General features: G+C 48.5%; 1 protein-coding gene across 2 annotated transcripts; it reads left to right on the top strand.

Annotated features, from left to right (window-relative positions):
• Positions 1-70: 70 nt before the first annotated feature.
• Positions 71-20201, top strand: dnm3b (dynamin 3b). 2 transcript variants are annotated; one of them, XM_086203053.1, is made up of 21 exons: positions 71-288; positions 673-976; positions 2261-2334; positions 2550-2699; positions 4495-4698; positions 5684-5782; positions 5885-6045; positions 6334-6476; positions 6598-6733; positions 7694-7761; positions 8456-8594; positions 9980-10066; positions 10248-10318; positions 10430-10484; positions 12079-12192; positions 15702-15811; positions 16129-16243; positions 16450-16614; positions 16710-16945; positions 17064-17237; positions 18533-20201. In XM_086203053.1, the coding sequence occupies exons 2-21, from the start codon at positions 816-818 to the stop codon at positions 18573-18575; spliced, it is 2505 nt and encodes an 834-aa protein (XP_086059179.1). In that variant the 5' UTR covers positions 71-288; positions 673-815; the 3' UTR covers positions 18576-20201. The 2 variants fall into 2 exon arrangements, with proteins under 2 accessions (XP_086059179.1, XP_086059180.1); XM_086203054.1 differs by lacking the exon at positions 71-288 and adding an exon at positions 333-431.
• Positions 20202-21300: the final 1099 nt, after the last annotated feature.

The following is a 21300-nucleotide window of genomic DNA, read 5'->3' as shown; positions in this document are numbered from 1 at the left end:
TCCGAACGCTCGCCTCTCATTGGGCCTCCGCGGCGTCGGTGTGAGGAGAGGAGGGGAGAGGCGAGGAGGAGGGAGGAGGGGGGAGGAGAGGAGGGGACGTGATTAATCTGTCAGCGGTGCGTCTGTGCTGGATGCGGACGCGCAGCCAAACGCAGCCGCCGGTGGTCGCTCGGGTCCATCAGCAGCCGCTCCGCCGCTCGACGCTCCTCCTCGCTGCCGCAGCAGCGTCGTTTCAGCACCGGACAGCGACACCGGTACAGTCGGACACCGCGGAGATCCTGAGGCGGGGTAGGAACCGCCTGCACCCCCACACCGACTCTGCTCGATGTGACGTCGCATGATGACGAAGCTTTGTGTTTGTTCTGCTTGTGCGCGACTCGATCGAGATCATGTCAGCTAATGTCCTTGAAACTGGAGGCTTCGTGCGGCTGGTGTGTGTGCGTGTGTGTATGTGTGTATGTGTGTGTATGTGTGTGCGTGTATGTGTGTATGCGTGTGTATGTGGGAGAGAGGGGGTGGGGGAGTGCTAGGGGAGAGAGGGAGAGGTTACGGTTGTGGTAGAAAGCAACTGCGCAATTGTCTGTCCCTGTCCGTTCACATCTCTCTCTCTCTCTCTCTCTCTCTCTCTCTCTGTCTCTCTCTCTCTCTCTCTCTCTCTCTCTCCCCCTTTAGTCGGTCCGACCCTGGCTTGGCTCGGGGCGATGCGCGGCTAGATGACTTCACTACATCAACAGCGGCATCCTGGACTAATATAGCAGCCCCCCCACCCCCCTCTTTCTCTCTCCATTCGCTGATCCCCTCCGTCTAGAGGCACCATGGGAAACCGCGGCATGGAGGAGCTGATCCCGCTGGTCAACAGGCTCCAGGACGCCTTCAGCTCCATCGGCCAGGCCTGCAACCTCGACCTGCCGCAGATCGCGGTGGTCGGCGGGCAGAGCGCGGGGAAAAGCTCCGTGCTGGAGAACTTCGTCGGCAGGTAAATGGACCACCGGAAATAGTATAATCCCTCACCTTGAGGATGACATAAGAAGCCTAGGGGCCCAGCGCTGAGTTCAAACCAGCTCTCAGCTTTAACCTTCAGCTCACTTCTATAAACACACCACCGTCTGGTGGCAGCAGGGGGATTCAGGTTGACCCCTGGGGGGTCTGGGCCCAACTCAAGCTGCTCCCCATGAAAGTTTCTGTGGCTGTGAAGCTTCTCAGCATCTCCCTGACACTGCATTTGACCCTCTGTGACCCAGGATCCCGACCATCGCAGGTGCATGGCGGCCTCCATGTTTCAGTGTTACAGCTCAGAGACTCGTTTCCTTAATGGCAAAAATGCTTCTAGAGACCCTGCTAGGTTTTATTGGAGCGTTTGTGGCGTGATGTCTGTGGCGTGATGTCTGTGGCGTGATGTCTGTGGCGTGATGTCTGTGGCCTGATGTCTGTGGCGTGATGTCTGTGGCCTGATGTCTGTGGCCTGATGTCTGAGGCGTGATGTCTGTGGCGGTTAATACAGCCAGAGTCCAAACGCCTGCTCGTCCATATCAGGACAGTGCAGCAAACTGATAATCCAGCTGTGAGAAGGACATCCAACCCAAACGGTGGTACGGTTCCGTCAGGGGTCAAAGCACTGTTGTCGACAGATGCTGCTGTTGCATCCTGGGAAGTGTAGGATCCAGTGTCTTGGGGACACTGTACCAGCAAAGTGGCTTAATATCTGCAACTCTGCTGGTTCGTTCCAGTCCGGCTCTTGCGACGGCTCCGTGAACACTGGTTACCGTGTTCGCTGTCACACACCATCAGCTCGATTCTCTTGTCTAGTGCAGATTTGACATGCCAGCACCAGATGGACGCATCGATCTGGTTCCTCATTGAGAGTCGTGATGCTGAGTAATGGTCCATCTGTCCAGAACCTCCCTCCGCAAGGCGCTGAGTGGACAAAAAGTCTTACTTTAAACTTGTGCTTCTTGTTTCCAGGTCGATATACATTAATAAGGTTTCTTGGATTCTATGTTTTGCGTAGGAGGTAGGAGTTGTCCAGGCTGTCAGGTGTGGGGGGTAATTGCTGGCGTCAGGGGTAATTGCAGGTGCGTGCCCAGAGGAGGAGGCGAGGTCATCGCTCCTTGCTTTGACCTGTTGTTTATTGAGTCAGATTATCCTGATGGTTGCAGCAGCAGGAGGGTTATGAACAGCCTCAAATGTCCCTTTGTCCCCCCTGCTATGCCCCCCACCCCCCCGGGTCTCCCTATTGAGTCTTCATGTTGTCTGTCCTCAGAGACTTCCTGCCCCGTGGATCTGGCATCGTCACCCGCAGGCCTCTGGTTCTGCAGCTTATCAGTGCCAATGCAGGTGGGTGCCCACATATTCACATGCCCACACACACTGGCACACACACACACAGACACACACACACACACACACACACACACACACACACACACACACACACACACACACACACACACACACACACACACACACAAAGTCACAATGCCAGCTCCTTCCAGTTTTCATGGGGCTGTTTTCCTCAATTATCTCTCTCTCTGTTCTTCACCTCCATCTAGAATGGGCTGAGTTCCTCCACTGCAAAGGCAAGAAGTTCACAGAGTTCGACGAGGTCCGCCAGGAGATCGAGGCGGAGACGGACCGGGTCACTGGCGCCAACAAAGGCATATCTCCCGTCCCCATCAACCTGCGCGTTTACTCGCCAAATGGTGCGGAATAAGTTTCTTTATTAAAAATCAAGTATCAAAATATAGTTGACTCCGAATAGATTGTGATGAGCGGTGAGTCATCACGCTGTTGCTCTCTGTATGAGCACCTGGCTTCACTTTTCCACAGAACTGGGACGTGTGAAACTCTCAGTGTGACAGACTCTTAAGTGTCTATGAGTGAGGAATCTTTGACGGGTCAACTATTACAGCAATGCAGGCTCCGGCCCAGGGCGCTGATGCGATGAGAACCTTAAACGCTCCATTAGCTAAAATCTGCAGGAAGAACGAATCTGGTCATGTGAACCATCATCATGAGCTCCCATGTTTTAGTTAACAGTCCCCCTATGGATGCTGCTCTGGAGCATCAGTCAGTTCCAGTCCCATGCAGCCACATGACGCTGCTGCTGAGGTGCTGAGTCTTTGCTCGCCATCACTTGTACAGGATGAAACAATGCAATAAAATATTTGATTGAGAGCCTATCTGCAAAGAGCATGTCCTTTTCAAAATTCACAAGTACTTCCTTGTATTTTACAGTATGTATAAAGTTTAAATATCATAAAGACTTGTCTTTGTACAAATAATATTGGGATTGGTAAATTTGCTAAACCAGATATAAAGAGATCAGCACACCAGGTACTTGCAAAAACTCGAGCTCGTACATCCCAAATATGATGTTGATATGAGGCTAATATGAGGCTAATGTGAGACTAATATGATGCTAATATGAAGCCAATGTGAGGCTAACATGAGGCTAATATAATGCTAATATGAGGCTAATGTGATGCTAATATGAAGCTAATGTGAGGCTAACATAAGGCTAATATAATGCTAATTTGAGGCAAATGTGATGCTAATATGAGGCTAATATGAAGTTAATATGAGGCTAATATGATGCTAATATGAGGCTAATATGATGCTACTATGAGGCTAATATGATGCTAATATGAGGCTAATACAGTGCTAGTTTGGCAAAATAAATGACCGTCTATGAGATCAAATACTACAACAACAACTCTTTACATTTATCACCCAAAAACAAAACCTCAGGAAACCTATGGCTCTTTTTACCATCTCCCCTGACCGTAGGCTGTAATATCAGCAATTTTACATAATAAACTGTCATGGAAGGCTGCCTCACTCGGAATTGGGACAGCAATAGAAAATGGCGAGCTCACTTATGGTGGACTGTCTAGGGTGGCTCGTATTTTAACAGTGCGACCTAGTTTAGTGCAGTTGGAGGGCAGCAGGAAGTCAGGCGACTAAGAAGTTAGGGTTCTGCTGCTTCAGCGACTGGTTAAGCCACACCTTCCCAGCGCCACAATGTCATGTGACATACCGTGTTTTCAGGCTGCAGGCTACGTGTGTGCAGTCCTGTGAAGAGATGCGGCTGGGGTTCTTTCAAAACAGCGGCGGTTAGCATAGATGCTACCACAGCAGCTCGATGGCAGCTGGAGAGCCTTTATTCATCTTTTAAGCAGAGCAAAGAGCGTCACTCAAGACTTTTCTCTCCGTTGAAGGTGTTTTCACTCCTCTGCTCCTCAGTTTCAGGATCAGTTTACTGATCTGATTGGCTGAAGTTAGCCTGTGATAGACAGATGGTTCAGCCAATCACGTCTCAGGTCAGTTTGTGCAGACGTCCATGTTGAAATCTTCTCTTCTGTGATATGAGGGTTATTAACATGGTCGGACTCTTCAGTTCCCCACCCAGCAGAACAAAGGAGATTCGTCTTCTTGACTGCAGCAATGTCTGCCAGCTGTGGCGAGTTCTCATCGTGTCCTCTTCTGACTGCGTAGTGCTGAACCTGACTCTCATCGACCTGCCTGGGATCACCAAGGTGCCGGTGGGAGACCAGCCTGCAGACATCGAGCAGCAGATCCGGGACATGATCATGCAGTTCATCACCAGAGAGAGTTGCTTGATCTTGGCCGTCACTCCGGCCAACACTGACCTCGCCAATTCAGACGCCCTGAAACTGGCAAAGGATGTGGATCCTCAGGGTAAGGCCAGTGTAGATGCTTCGGGAGGGATGTTAAAGGTGGAGAGGAAGGAAATGAAGCTGGAAAAAATGTCCTTGTGGTAAGCAACATTAACCTAACAGCTGTAGGGGGGGGCGCTCTGTGTCTGACCTTGTGCTTTGACCTCTCCGAATGTGCAGAGTTTCTCCACAGGGATCGATTAAGTTTCACTTTGTTATTATCAATGAATTGGCTAAGAAAGAGTCAGAAGATAAAAGACAAGTAACAGGAAGAGACGGGCAGATAAAAGAAGACTTGAGCAGCTAAGGAGGAAGACGGGGGGCTTAAGAAAGAAGAAAATAATCTAATTCTCAAAGTGTTTTGACCTTCAGACAGAAAAGACAGTAACACAGAGGAGGACACATGAACTAAAAGGGACACAGGAGGAGGACGAAGGATGCTGAGGGAGTGACGAATCAAAGAAGTGGAGGTGAAGGAGGACAGGAGGAGAGAGTTAGCTACCGAGAGATGCTAACAGCCAAAACACACAGTAAAGCCAACTTGTAAGGAATGATCTTTATGCATTGTTGTGGCTGACAAGTGGACTCCACTTTGGAAGCTCTGGCTGGTTTCTGAGCCGCAGGATAGCCTGTTGCCGTGATGTGTTCTGATTATCGTGGGTGTGAAGCGGTGCAGGAGTGAGTCCTGATAGCTGGAGGTATGTTAGCATTGTTGACGCCTGCTTCCTGGCCGTGGCTCAATGCAAGAAATGCAGGAGAAAAGAAAGAGAGGATGAAATATTCTGTTGAGGGAAAACTGTGTGACTCCACCCAGAAAGACCCCGTGCTCCAGCCGGGGCTCCACCCACAACCTTCTTGCTGGGGGGCCACAGTGAGGACCACTGCTCCACCCTGCTGCCCATAATAAATATCTGGATAATATACGTAGATGCATGTTTTCCCATGCAAAAGTAAAGCAAGCAAAGCCCCAGAAAACCTCCCTCATCTCTCTGTGACCTGTTGTGCAGGTCTGAGGACCATCGGCGTGATCACCAAGTTGGATCTGATGGACGAGGGCACGGACGCCCGGGATGTCCTGGAGAACAAGCTGCTGCCTCTGCGAAGAGGTGCGTTGCCCTTTGTCCACTTTGTGCTTGCAGAATCTCTCTGGTTCTCTGTGTCCTCTTCAGTATTGCTCTCCATTTGTCTCCTGGTTTATTCATTCCCAGGTTATATTGGAGTGGTGAATCGCAGCCAGAAGGACATTGATGGGAAGAAAGATATCAAGGCAGCCTTGGAGGCTGAGAGGAAGTTCTTCTTCTCGCACCCATCCTACAGGCACATAGCTGATAAAATGGGAACCCCACGCCTGCAGAAAGTGCTCAACCAGGTGATCGCAGATTTACTCTCCCTGCACTTTACATAATTGATAAGAGGGTGGCCTAGTTTTCTAGTTTTTCTCTTTCATTGTGCGGCCTGTCGGTGTGGGTGACTGTCAGTAGGTGGAACTATTTCTGGTTCAGCTCCTGATAGTTTAGCATTCCACTCATGTATTCATACGATTAGTGGGACTGCTGTTTTTTTATGCACTGAAATGTTGCGTGCTTCTGATCTTGAGTGTTGACAGTAATCTGCTTTTGGGTCATCCATCCCTTTGCTGCATTTTTTATCTCCATAGCAACTGACCAACCACATCCGGGACACCCTGCCAGCTTTCCGCAGCAAGCTGCAGTCCCAGCTGTTGGCTCTGGACAAGGAGGCTGAGGAATACCGGGGATACCGACCAGATGACCCGTCCCGGAAAACCAAGCAGCTGCTGCAGTCAGTTCCCCAGTTTCACTGGGCTGCATTTAGTTTGGAAAATGTTTCTCTGCCACTGAATTCTTCTGCTGTCCCCTTGAATTTGTGATGTCAAAGGTCATGGTTAGTTTGATTCCGGCAGGATGGTGCAGCAGTTCTCTGTGGATTTTGAAAAGAGGATCGAGGGTTCAGGAGACCAGGTGGACACGGTGGAGCTGTCTGGTGGAGCCAAGATCAACCGCATCTTCCATGAGCGTTTCCCCTTTGAGCTGGTCAAGGTGAGAAACATTCAGTTTCTACAGATGGCGTTAAGATACAAACTCAGAGTCCTATCCGAGGGCTTCCTCCCTCCCTTTAAAAAATCTCCCTCACTGGACGTGAGTAGAGGGCTCTCTCCATGTCTGCTGAACAGATATTCAACACTGTCGTGACCACATGTGCTTGCGCTGGAACTTCAATCCCCCAAATTTTATTTAGCAAGAAGATCTTCTGCCCACTTCTGGTTTACGATCCAGAAACAGATACAGATGAGCAACAGATAATGATGTCTCATCACACCCCTTATCAATACCCGCCGTCTTGCCTCTGGACAACTCTAGCGCCCCCTCCTGTCCAGCCTGCAACTCTTACAAAATGCTCTGGTCATGCTGTTGACGAATAGCATCCCCCATCGCACCCACCCTTGCATCCCTCCACCTCATGTTCAGAATTGCCTCTGAACAGTTACTGGTCTCCTGTGAGGCTGCTCAAGGTCCTGCCCTCCACCTCTGGACCACTCAGACACCATCATGACCTCCTCTACGTTCCCTGCACCCTTGGCCAGACTCAGGGGACCTTTGCTTCCTCTTCCCTCCCGCTGTTCCATCAGCAGAAGCTGACAGACAGTGTCTGGCTGCCTTGGCAACAGGGGCCTCATTTAAATGTATTTGTGATACTTTATGGGTGCTGTTTGTTAATTGTGGTCAATCGGGTTTGACTGACTACTCTTCTGGAAACAGGGTGGTAAAAATTCTCTTGTTTATCTTATAAACTTTCCTCTGGTAACTTGTGCACCTCATCACGCTCTTCCCGTTAAGATGCTCCCCAGCCTGCTATTCAAACGCCACCTGAGACCAGACACAGAGAAAGTGACATTTCTCTATCATGTTCTAGAATTTACTTTTTCACGTACGTGATACATTCTGTCTTCATGGCGTCTCTCTGCATCTCTCTTCTGTTTCATCTTCGTCTCCGCTCAGATGGAGTGTGATGAGAAGGAGATGCGTCGTGAGATCAGTTACGCCATCAAGAACATCCACGGCATCAGGTACAAGTGTTGGTTCCAGCCGGTTGTCAGTCGAAATTCGTGTCGACATGGCTTAAGGGTCATGTACACTCGGACAGACACGCATTTCCTGCAGACAGTTTTGGTAAACTTGATGCTGCAACTCTTTCTGTTTTACAGTATTTTAGAAGTACAAATACATCTATTTTTAGCCTATACCCACAGTAGAGAGCCAAATAAATTCATGTTGAATTGGCAGGCATCACCATGGATTAAAAAAAAGACCCACAAAAAACAAAGAAAAACAGATTTGGTTGGCCAACAGCTTAAAATATATGGTTTGAGATTTTACGAACAAGGGAGGAGCCGTTCTTTCCTTTCACATCGGCCTCTCTGAGTGTTTCTATACTGATTCAGCGGCGGTTTTTCACCACAACCAAAAAAATTGCCACCCAAGCAAGAGAGAAATGTGTCATTTATAGATGCGTCACATTTCAACCTGAATTCTCTCCAAAAACTGCAACAGGCTGAATATCCAGAGTGATTTTATCACATCAATCAGACATTTTAGTGTTGGAGTATTTAGTTTGAACCAGAGACTGCAGGCACTAAAGTATGTGCCAAAGGCAGGTACACGGACGTAACTAACTAGTAATCTGAATACATGACTTGAGTATGTCAGAGAATCTATTTTGACTGGATTGCACCTTCTTCCTCCTCCCCTTGCTGGCTGTAGAACCGGGCTTTTCACTCCTGATATGGCGTTTGAAGCCATCGTGAAGAAGCAGGTGATCAAGCTTAAGGAGCCGTGTGTCAAGTGTGTGGACATGGTCATCCAGGAACTGATCAACACGGTGCGCCAGTGCTCCAACAAGGTAACTCCATCGTAGTGGACTACAATTACAAGGTGTTTACAGGAGTAATTGTTTATTTTGTTCATGTATTTATTCATTATTATCCATTATTTCTTTGTTTCTCGCTTAAACCTAAATGATGTAAATGTTTAGATAATGGACTTTTGGGTACAAGGGTGTGTGCATATGTGTTTGTATGTACGTATGAGGGGATATGTTAGATACTGAGCCCCGGCTGCAGCACGGGGTCTTTCTGGGTGAGTCTCCATGTTCTCTCTGTTCCTGTGTGGGTTCTCTCTGGTACTCCAGCTTCCTCCACAGTCCAAAGACATCAAGAGGACGGATGGATGGATAGATGGAGGATGGATGGATGAATGGATGGATGGATGGATGAATGGATGGATGAATGAATGGATGGATGGATGGATGGATGAATGGATGGATGGATGAATGGATGAATGGATGGATGGATGGATGAATGGATGGAGGATGGATGGATGAATGGATGGATGGATGGATGATGAATGGATGGATGATGGATGGATGAATGGATGGATGGATGGATGATGAATGGATGGATGATGGATGGATGAATGGATGGATGGATGGATGATGGATGAATGGATGGATGGGTGGATGGATGATGAATGGATGATGAATGGATGGATGGATGGGTGGATGGATGATGAATGGATGATGGATGGATGGATGGATGGATGGATGATGGATGGATGGATGGATGGATGGATGGATGGATGATGAATGGATGATGGATGGATGGATGGATGATGGATGGATGGATGGATGATGAATGGATGGATGGATGGATGGATTAATGGATGATGAATGGATGGATGGGTGGATGGATGATGAATGGATGATGGATGGATGGATGGATGGATGATGGATGGATGGATGACGGATGGATGGATGAATGGATGGATGGATGGATGACGGATGGATGGATGAATGGATGGATGAATGGATGATGGATGGATGGATGGATGGATGATGGATGGATGGATGAATGGATGGATGGATGGATGAATGGATGGATGATGGATGGATGGATGGATGAATGGATGGATGATGGATGGATGGATGAATGGATGGATGGGTGGATGGATGATGAATGGATGATGGATGGATGGATGGATGGATGATGGATGGATGGATGACGGATGGATGGATGAATGGATGGATGACGGATGGATGATGAATGGATGGATGGATGGATGGATGGATGGATGATGGATGGATGGATGGATGATGGATGGATGGATGGATGAATGGATGGATGGCTTTAAGAGCCTGTTGAATATGAAAGGTGGGGTCATGGGATTTTTAGGATTTATGAGTCCACATTGATTGAAATCCCTGTTGGGATCTGTGTGGTGCGTTTGCAGCTGGAATGTTTCCCCCGACTGCGGGAGGAAACCGAGAGGATTGTGACGGCTCATATTCGTGACAGAGAGAGTCGGGCCAAGGACCAGGTAACACTCGCTAGTCTGAACTCGTGTTCACTACACAATGAGGTGCATGACCTTTGAACTCTCTCCTGTAACTCAACCCTATTCGCCCTATTAGGAAGTGTATTTCCAAAAGTGCCGGACTGCTGGCTGAAGGCTGCGTGACACTGTCTTCATGAGAAATGTCATGTGTGTACTTTTCCAGGTTCTGCTGCTGATTGACGTTCAGCTCTCTTACATCAACACCAACCACGAGGACTTCATTGGCTTTGCGAAGTAAACTCTCCCGTCTCGTAGCCTTGCATCGTCTCGATCACTGAGGGAGTCAGTGAGTAGAAAGGTTCAGATCTCTGTGTTGACGTCCCGGTTGTTGTTTCTCCTCCACAGTGCACAGCAGAGGAGCAGTCAGACTAATAAGAGCCAGAGTTCAGCAACCAATCAGGTGAGCATTTGTCACGTCTTGCGTGTCACACACAAACGGCGGCGCACGAGGTGAAACGAGTACTGAGCACAGCAGCGAGACGGCGGCTGCAGAGATGAGACAGAGATGCTAAAATGGAAGAGATATCATCTGACATATTCTTTTCCATTTCAGCGAGTCACAGCCATCTGGTATTCTTCTTCTTTTTAGCTGATTATTTTCTGTTTTAGTCCTGCATGCTGTATTCTATTGAATTGGTTGTGTCCTGTGGTTTGTTTGCTTCTTTGGGTTTATGATTTGAAAGATTCTCACTGGGTTCTGTTACTTTATGCCACCGTCATCACTGGTGTTGTTGAGACGTGTCCCTTTGTTTGAACCCCTCCTGTGTCATCAAGGTGCCACTTTGCATTTCATCCCCATCCCTTAGTGAGAATCTCAGCTGCCCTCTTATGGGTGTCTGTTGGTGAGTATTGCTCATTGTGGGTTATGGTTTGCTATGTCATTTGTGCCTGCAGTAATACTTCCGCCCATTGTGTGGTGCTCTCCAGCACTTCGCAGGAACCTGTCATGCCCTCTTTTTGTGGAGCGAGGAGCACAAACGAGCTTTCCACTCTGACAGATCGAATTGGCTGTGCAGGCTTTTGTCGCAATGAGACATTTGTTCTTGCAAAGTTGCCTTCTAGTTTTCGTGCTTCAGGGTGTCTTAATGCCCCGCCTTCCTTCCTGTTGCAGGCCTCCTCTCCTCCCGCATCAGGCCTGATTGTAAGAGTTTACTCTCTAACTCCCTAACACCCCCACCCACCAAGGCCCACAGACTACAAGGGGGTGCCAGCTAGGCAATTAGGAGTGACAAATTTTCAGGCTTTGGCGGTAAAAAATATCATATCCGAGACTCTAAGAGTCAAAAAGATCACTTCTTTCAGAGCCCTGTCATGGATGAACCAGAAACAGCTCCCTCTCATTGGTGTCCACGACAGAACGGCTTGGTAATGATTTGGTAACCTCCTTAGTGAGTCTTAGGTGGTGCAAGACTGACAGTAATCTAACTAATCATCACTTGGCACCCTGCCCTGCAGGCTTGTTTGTGGAGGGCTTGTGGGTTAATACAACTAACACAGTGCACACACACTTGCTTTATGTGTGCTTGAAGCACTTAACACAATGGTCACTTAACAAGCTAACACAGGCGTGGTGAACACAGTCCCTGGAATGAGACTGCACTGAGACACACACACACACACACACACACACGCACGCACGCAGACATGCACACACACACACACACACACACACACACACACGCACGCAGACATGCACGCACACACACACGCACGCAGACATGCACACAAACACACACACGCACGCACACACGCACACACACACACACACACACACGCACACACAGCCACATGCTAGGCTCCGACTGAGTCACAAATCTAACCTGACCTTCACACACATCTCAGCTCCTGCACTGATGGCTTCCACAGATGTCCTGTATCATGGTGTAGCCACAATATCTGGAGCAAGTAGAACTGTGGATGAAGTTCTCCTCTTGTTGACTTATTTTATCGCTACATTTGGATTGTACTTCTCTGACTTGTAATCCTTCCTTCAGGTCATCCGCAAAGGCTGGCTGACCATCAACAACATCAGTATCATGAAGGGAGGAGCCAAGGAGTACTGGTTTGTGCTGACAGCTGAGAGCCTCTCCTGGTTCAAGGACGACGAGGTCAGTTGAAAGTGGCTCAAGAAGGCTTCTACGTTTTTGTAATTAGCTGGAAGCTCATGGTGAATCATCCGTGGCGGCGCAAACTTGAGGGTTACAGCTCAAATCAAAGTATTTGCATGCAACTGAGCACACAGCTGAGAAAGAGGAGGTGGAGTTTGTGACAGTTGTGGAGAGTATCTAGCGTCTCGCAGCCTCTCTGGGAGCTTCAAGCTTGATCCACCTGTCTGGCTCCTTGAATTCTAGAGTCACAAAAATAATGCAGGCAAGAAAAACACCCTCATTATCTCCAGACACCTATTTGTAAGTACTTGAAAAGCAAAATACACATTTTGGGTGACCCTTGACCTCCCACTATCTAGAAAACCACAACGTCCAGATGCAACAGACAACAAGACTCTTGGATCTTTCTAGAAAATCAGGTTTATTATTGCCAGCATTTGTGTGTAATCACATCAGAGAGCAAGCAGGCGGTCCTCAGTTCTCCTGCAGCCGCAGCTCGGCAGCATGCAGGATGGGGTCGGTCCTGCTGGCTAATTTGGCGGGCTGATGCCTATCTGCCTGTCTGTGCCTGCTGTACAGGTTGCAGGATATTCTGCACAGCAGGTGTAGATAGGCAGACACACTGCAACTCCCTCAGCGCCGTTGCTTGGCCACCAGGTCCGAGAGACGCACACAACGAGACAACTTCAAAGAGACAATATTCTCAACAGGGATGAACATTTTGATGTGACGTTTATTTGCTGTGGTGTCTGAATCACAGCTGCTCAACCGCGCCGGGGTCGTAGGCGAAAGGTCACTTCATTACTTGGGACTGTCCAGTGTTCAAGTGCAGGTCTTTTACTTGATGAGTAGTGAAGTTTTCTCTCTCCTGCCTGCCCACCTCCTTCTACTGGGAGCGAAGGCATTTCTGTCTTCTTTGCAAATTTGGAACCTTCCCAATCTCGACGAGTGTTCCCTCACGACACCCAGAAGTACAGGAACGCACACTCAGACAGCACATGGGCCGCGCCGGCGTTGCCTGGTTGGGTGTACAGATTGTTATTTGATACGTTAGTGTGGTAATGCTGGAAATTATAGACTCTGCTGGCTTCGCCTTGTATATTTCTGTTTTACTCTGCGTGAACTTTCTATAGTCGCATGCACGTGCGCGCGCGCACACACACACACACACACACACACTTGGACGCCCTCCTTCCCCCCTCGATGTGGTTGGCAGTTACTTTGGAACTGCTTGCATTCTTGGCAGGAAAATCATCACTTTTTAATCCAAACATGAGCCTTTAATGTTTTCTGTGGAGAGAAAACCCTCTATTAAATATCAATACCCCCCACCCTTCTCTTTCTGACCTGCACCTCTTCAGGAACAAACCAGATACATCAAAGTACACGATACATGTCCACCGGGCCTCTTGACCGCACAAACCACCAACACAAAAGCCCAAGTAGATGAGTTACGACCAGTGTGAACTTTATTCTTTGTACAAGTCATCTTTTCTTTGACTTTTGAGAAATTAACTGGTGTTTTTGTGCACCCTGGCCACCAATGACATCACCCATGGAGGTATCTGACTGTTTATTCAAATGCTGCTTGATTGATAGGCCCTAGTCCCTCTGGACTCGGTTTGATGCTTTGTAGACCAACCCCCCCCCCCCCCCCCCCCCCGTGGACCACATCTTCATCAGAGTGCTAGGCTAGCAGCCTGCACACTTACTCATTCAGTTCCACTTGAAATCCTCCTTCTTTTTAACTTAAAATCTTTAAGATTTTTACACCTTCACAATTTGGTAGTGTTGCAAAAATGTGTGACAAATGTTTATTGCCAAAAAGAAAAAAAGGAAAATCGAAAAGTTAGAAGGGAGTGTTAGAATGTACTTAAATGAATTCATCTTCAGCACACACTGACTTCAAAACCTATGGAAAAAACGACTGAAAATACCAGAAGATGAAAGGTACATGAAAACACACAACTTTAGGAGTTTGGAGGCACACACACACACACACACACACAGACACACACACACACACACACACACACACACACACACACACACACACACACACACACACACAGAAGAGGGTCCATGCCCAGTCTAACCAATGTGCAGACTACTGTACACCAGTATGACAATGAACAGGTAGTCTGAACACTGGGTGGACGGAGCCGGAGATACGAGCCAGGCCTGCTGCTGGTTCCTGCCGTTCCCGATGCTCGTCGTCTCTGCCCTCCCTTTTGCCCTCTCCATTTTGGCACCAAGGATCCCGTCTATGGAAAGCTCTCAAAACTGTGATTCGCCCCATCCAGCGTTGTCACTTCTCCAGCTTTTAGATGTGCGTCTCTTGGCGTGTTTGCTTGTTTAGCCAGAGGTTTGCGCTCGCGGTCCCCTCACGGTCCATTTTGGTCATGCCGGCCATGAAGAGTATCCAGCCTTGACGTGGCATATTCGCTCAGACGACTGGGACAGACTGGCTGCACGTTCAGGGAGGGGATATTACAAAAAAGAGGGAAAGAGAGAGACGGGGGGTGGGGTGGGGAGGGGGGGTGAGTGAGTGAGAAAGGGAGAGGAAGCAAGAGGAAGAGGGGGGTGGGGAGGGGTGTGACCATATATGGACTGCAGTGACCCCTGGGGAATCCAACACAGAAGGGTCCGCAGAGTTTCTTGTCCCTCACATCTTCTCGTTCCCTTTCATTCTTACCTGCCACCATCTCCCACCTCTCCCAGGACCATCAGCAAATCTTTCTGCAAATCCACTTTTGTGTTTCTTCCTCTCAGCCTCTCCTCCTTCTCCCGCCCGCCGTCTCTTTAACTTCTCCCTCCTTCTCTGCTTCTCTGTGTGCCGCTAAGCATTACCAGATGTTGAGTTTTAACGCCAGGCTGTCATTTAATCTCTCTCTCTCTCGCTCTCTCTCCCTCCTTAAAAAAATCAGGCAGGAAGTGGGCCCCTCTGGAATGGAAAGAAAAAATATTGAAAAAATATAGAGGGGGAGGGATAAAAGAAGAAAAAAAGCAGAGAATTAAGAAAGATGGAGGCTGGGATGGAGAGTAAAATGAAGCATCTGTCACAGCTTGGCTTGAGCCTGAACCCTAAAAGATGAGGATTGTGTTGCAGCAGTGAATTATCAGGACCTCCGGCGCGTTTAACGATTCGCCGACTCCATGGCAGGAGAGTCGCGCGCAGCTACCAGCTCTCACTCGCCGGCAAAACTCACCGTGAAGAACGACTGTGTCTTGACCCACACTGTAATGACTTCCACATGTGCTTTCCCTCCCTCTCTTTCTTTCCCTGTTTCTTTCTTCCCTACACCTCCCCCCTCCTACAAGTTACCTCCCACCCTCATTCTCCCCCATTCCTCCTCCCTTCCGTCACCCCTTTCCTTTCTGCCCCCCTCCCCCTTTTAAAACCTGATTTCACCTTTCTCGCACCATCTATTGTTTGCATCAGTAAAATTCCACATGTAACAAGTAAACAGTATTCGTGCTGAACATGTGTCCCTCCCCCATGTTCACAGGAGAAGGAGAAGAAGTACATGCTGCCCCTGGACAACCTGAAGGTCCGCGACGTGGAGAAGAGCTTCATGTCCAGCAAGCACATATTCTGCATCTTTAACACAGAGTCAAGGTCAGAGTCAAGAGCGTCCAGAAACGAATTTTCCTCGTCGTTCGCAGCACCGAGACTCCCGATGGTGATAGGAAAGGCCGCGTGCCTGTGGAAATATGTTTTAGATTAGAGTCCATGTTCAGATGTATGCAGGCATGAACACGGACTGGAAACAGTCCCAGTTTGCAGACGCACTCACGTTCATTCCAGCTTTTTGAATCTTTTTTGGATCTCGTTATGTCAGGAATCCTGGACTGCTCGTATTAATGGTCATAAATCATTTATGTATTAGTGTACCTTTATCCACCCTTTGACCGTGTCCGTGTGGTGGCGTGTAGGAATGTGTACAAGGACAATCGCACCCTGGAGTTGGCCTGTGACTCCCAAGATGACGTGGACAGCTGGAAGTCTTCTCTCCTACGTGCTGGGGTCTATCCTGAGAAGACCATCACGGTGAGCACGCCTGCTCTATCCGTTGCAGCTCCTCTGTTGCGTTTTTATTTTGTGGTATTTAATGATATTTCTCATCACTCAAACATCCACATATTTGTGGGGCTGTGACGGTTTCCTATCCCAGGTGTCTTCAAACCTCAGCCCACCTGAGGTCACGCTGCATTCCCTTTCCTTTCATGAAATACTGCGTGGTTCTTGCCCCCCAGGTTGAGAGTGAGACCACCACCACCTCAGATAACTTCTCCATGGACCCTCAGCTGGAGCGTAAAGTGGAAACCATTCGTAACCTGGTGGACTCCTACATGGCGATAGTCAACAAGTGCATCCGGGATCTCATGCCCAAGACCATCATGCATCTCATGATCAACAACGTGAGAGAAGGCTGTTGAGTTCTGCTGATGATTCAGGGAGGTCAAGTGTTGCTCCGTCCTCACGCTGCCGCTGCACTCCCTCTGTCCACCACCAGGTGAAGGACTTCATCAATGCAGAGCTGCTGGCCCAGCTGTACTCCGCAGGGGACCAGAACGCCCTGATGGACGAGTCCCAGGAGCAGGCCCAGAGGAGGGATGAGGTTCTGAGGACCCACCAGGCCCTGAAGGAGGCCCTGGCCATCATTGGGGATATCTCAACCTCCACCATCTCCGTCCCCCTGCCTCCCCCTGTTGACAACTCCTGGGTTGGAGGGACCAGTGGTGGTCGCAGGTACGCTGGGATCAAAGTCCTCACACATTCACCCCCCAACCCTCAGAGCAAAGAGCCTCCCATGTAGGAGCTGAACTCCTCTGTGCTCACTTCTTTCACAAACACTATTCCCTGCCAGGTCTCCACCACCCAGCCCCACAGCCCCCCGGAGGATGTCCTCAGGCCAGCGCCCGGCTCCCCGAGGGGCCCCACCACCACCGAACCGCCCAGGGCCCCTGGGACCCTTCAATAACAGTGCTGACAGCCCCCAGGCTCCAAGCCGCCCCAACAGGGCCCCTCCTAGCATCCCCAGGTGAGTCCAACCTCCCCATACGGATCAAAAGCAATGACAGCAGTTGCCTCCCCACCCCAGAGAACCTGTGTGTCTTCAGTCTTGACTTCCTTCAGCTGTTGGAATCTTCTCCCCCTGGACTCTGTCCAGCTCGCTCCCTCAGCTTCAGCCTCTGCTTCCACGCCACTTTCCTTCCTGTCTTTCCTTTGACAAACTGAGAGTAACAAATGTCGCTGATCCTGAGTCTGGACTCAGTAGTACAGAGTACTCAGAAGTACTCGTTTTTTGGGTTCTGATGGTGTGACTTTAAAAGGAAACCCCACCGCAACCCAATTAGGGTTGGTAACTCCGTGTTGAGTCAAGGTAGTTAGTAACTACAGAAATATGACTGAAATTCTTTAGCTGCAAACGACATCACCACAATTCAGCCTAAAGTCATCTATTCCTGTCCTGGTGGGACATTTGTAATGAGCTCCTTCCAACTCTGCAGATGAGGCCACTGCGATTGTAAACACCAATCTAGAGGAGGTGGAGCTAATGAGAGCCTGTCACTGAGGCGCCGACAGCGTCACACATCCTCGTTTGTCTGCTTAGTCGCTCCACCGACAGGTGGCCTCAATATCTACTCATGAATCTGTCATCACCTGGAATCAAGCTCACCTCTCCCATCAGAGTAAATGGACTCCAGACCTGACGGTGGTCTCTGACAGGGGCTGGGCAATGGTGCAAACCATGTGACCCCGATATAGGAAACGACTCTTCTTCTCTCCTTCAGACAGAAGGGTGATTTACACTCTCAGTGGATCCGCCAGTGACGCTTCGTTCCTTGATCTGATGATAATTAGAAGATTTGTAAGGTTTTCACTGAAGCAGGGGTGTTTTATTAGAAACTTAATTTGTAGCATCAATAAAAGTTGAATAAACACTGGGACTAACTTCTCTTCTCTTCCCTTCTCTTCCTTTCTCTTCCCTTCTCTTACCTTCTCTCCTCTTCTCTTCTCTCCTCTTCTCTTCCCTTCTCTTCTCTCCTCTTCTTTCCTCTTCTCTTCCCTTCTCTTCCCTTCTCTTCTCTCCTCTTCTCTCTTCTTCTCTTCCCTTCTCTTCCCTTCTCTTCTCTCCTCTTCTCTTCCCTTCTCTTCCCTTCTCTTCCCCTTCTCTTCTCTCCTCTTCTCTCCTCTTCTCTTCCCTTCTCTTCTCTCCTCTTCTCTTCCCTTCTCTTCTCTTCCTGTCTCTTCCCTTCTCTTCTCCTCCTCTCATCTTCTCTTCTCTTCCCTTCTCTTCTCTCCTCTCATCTTCTCTTCTCTTCTCTTCTCAAGTCGGCGGCCCCCTCCATCACCTACAAGACAAGCCCCACCATAATGCTCTGAAGGGGTTGCCTCCTCCTCCCATCGTCATCCTGCCCTCCACCCCTCTCCTCTTAGCCACGGCTCTGCTACCCCCTCTCCTTAGTGACCCCCATCATTTCCCGCCAGGTGACGATGTCCATATATCTATGTACAGTAGCGTATTTGTCTTGTGGTGTATGTTTATGTGCGCTTGTTGCTCGCCTGTGGTCCAGGTTTGCTTCGCAGATCCACTACCCAGTATCGGTCCCTGGAAACCCCCCACCAGCCAGCACCCCCCCCTCCCTGCTTGCTTCTACATGACAATACGTTCAGCAGTTGTACTGCCCAGTTCATTCCAAAACGCAGCATGGCAGACAAGCTGCTTTTATTGCATGGGATGTATGTATGTAGTGTGTGTGTGTGTGTGCGTGTGTGTGTGTGTGTGCGCGTGTGTGTGTGTGAGTGTATGGGGGAGGGAATATTTTGCCTATATGTAGGCTAAGTTTGATTTAATATTCATTTATTGTATAATGCCCCATAAGTGTTAACTATCAGCTTCATGTTCTCTAAGAACACAAGTTGTATCATGTGTGTGTGTGTGTGTGTGTGTGTGTGTGTGTATGTGTGTGTGTGTGTCTATATATGCGTTGGTGTGCAGGTAACACTGTGTGTGTGTGTGTGTGTGTGTGTGTGTGTGTATGTGTGTGTGTGTATGAGAGGACATGTGTGCATGTGCTGTCTGTCTGCACGTTTGTTGGCGTTTCAGTTGTGTTTGTTTTCATGGTCCAAGATGTTGATGATGACTCATACACCCTCGGGGTACATTTACTATTGGATTAGTGAGTTGTTTGTGTGTTTGTAGTAGCAGCCATACACACATAGCAAGGCTGAGGAGCACCTTCAGTACTCTCTATAAGGAAACAGCCTCAATAATACATTAACCTCGTCATAGGTGTCCACCTGTGCTGTATCAGTGGTCCACCTGTGACCCCCGTTGCCTTAAGCTCTGATTCAGATGCTGACTGCCAGGATGGATTGGACTGGAACTTGCCACTTGAGAACGAAAACTAGCAAAACTCAAGTTCCCCTGTGAATGAACATGCTTTTACATGTTTCCATGCAGCCTTTTCCTCAGGTTAGAAACATGCAACTACATGACAAACTCTTTTCTTCTTTGCTTTGCTCTCACAATCATGAAGCCAGTCAGCGTCTGCGTTGGATCTTAAGCTGGTATTGTCGATGTTCAAGTGCTTCTCTGTCACTCTGTTATTGTGTATATGGGCCTAAACTGTGTTCTGATGTATATAGGTAATGATAAGGAGATACTGTACCTGTGGACTATAAAGACCTCGTCAAGGCTCCCCGCGCTTTAATGGTTCTCTGTGTCTCTATTCACTAAGTACTCTCTTCTCTCTAATTTAGACTGCCTTACCGGCATGAATTACAATTCTGTATTGCCAAAGCTAAATGTAGAAAGAGAATTGTAAAGTATACAAAAAACAAAATCAGCTGAAGACCAACAGTGAGGTGGTGTTGTTAGCAGAGGACATCATGTTTAACTGGGGGATTGCATCAGTTGTTATTTTCTGTGTCTCTGTATCGCTCCTCAATAAAGATGTCTTACTTGGTCAACGGAGCGGTCGCCGGACCGCTGGGATCGGCTCCTTTGTCTCTGCACAGAAATGCTTCCCTGTGTCTTAGTGCCAAAGCTGCTCACAGACTCAAGGTAAAACTCTCCCTGCTGACAAGAAGCGGAACAGAAACTTTACAACAAATGACGGAATCGCGTGTCTCTGCAAATACGACCACAGCGGTTCACAGGGTTGTACACATTATGCAATAATGCAGGATACGGATCCGCCATGTTGGATTTTTTTTGCCGTTATCTGATTTCCTGGTATTTTACAACTGATTTGGCTGATATGTATTCATGTCCATGTTAGATGTATTGAACCAAGTTTCCATGATATTTACATCCGTGTAATTGGCTTGATAAGATGACGTGTAACCAATATCTGCCGATACCGATGGCGTGCTGATATCATCATGTGACCCTCCAGCACAAAGAACCTGCGGCGGGTCTAAGCAGGAAGTGCTACAGTACCTTGTTATTGTATTGTATTTCCTACTTTGTAGAATGCTGTTGTGGTCAGTAGATGGTACTAGTACTACTACTACTACTACTACTACTACTACTATTAATACTTAGATAACTTTTATGACAAATTAGAAAGACATTTGTTTCACATCAGTCTGTCTAAACATTTTAATGACAACATAACCAAGTGTTCCATGTACTGAAGTGTACGTGTACTTTGTTTGAAACTACCACAGTATTTGCTGTACCATACCATAGCTTGTATGTATATAAATATTCCTCTTATAACCTTGAAGTTGCTGTAGACCAAAAAATCCCTGAGTCAGACAATTCTGAAACAGTCACGTTATTTCACTGGCAGCCACGTGGTGGCGACAGAGGGCTAAAACCCCCTGATAGCACAGCCACGGTCGTGAGCTGGTCAGGGAGGACGCTGGAGGACTTGATGAATCCACACTGGGGGTCCGAGGTCCACCAAAGTTCTCTTAAATGTTATGCTGTGCAGTAACACGCTTTTGTGGTCTGATACGAGTGATGAGTCCCTCTCAAGAGTAACCCTTTAAACAGCTCCACCACAGCGCCACCAGGGGGTGGACGGACCCTGAAGACCTCCAGCGAGGAGCAGATCCGCTGCTGAAGTTTTCTTCTACAGTGTCACATT

This window comes from Aulostomus chinensis, chromosome 5 (genome assembly GCF_037954235.1).
Source record: "Aulostomus chinensis isolate RoL2024-O1b breed Wild chromosome 5, RoL_Achi_v1.0, whole genome shotgun sequence".
NCBI classification, from domain to species: domain Eukaryota; kingdom Metazoa; phylum Chordata; class Actinopteri; order Syngnathiformes; family Aulostomidae; genus Aulostomus; species Aulostomus chinensis.
This window is presented reverse-complemented; position numbering and strand designations above follow the sequence as displayed.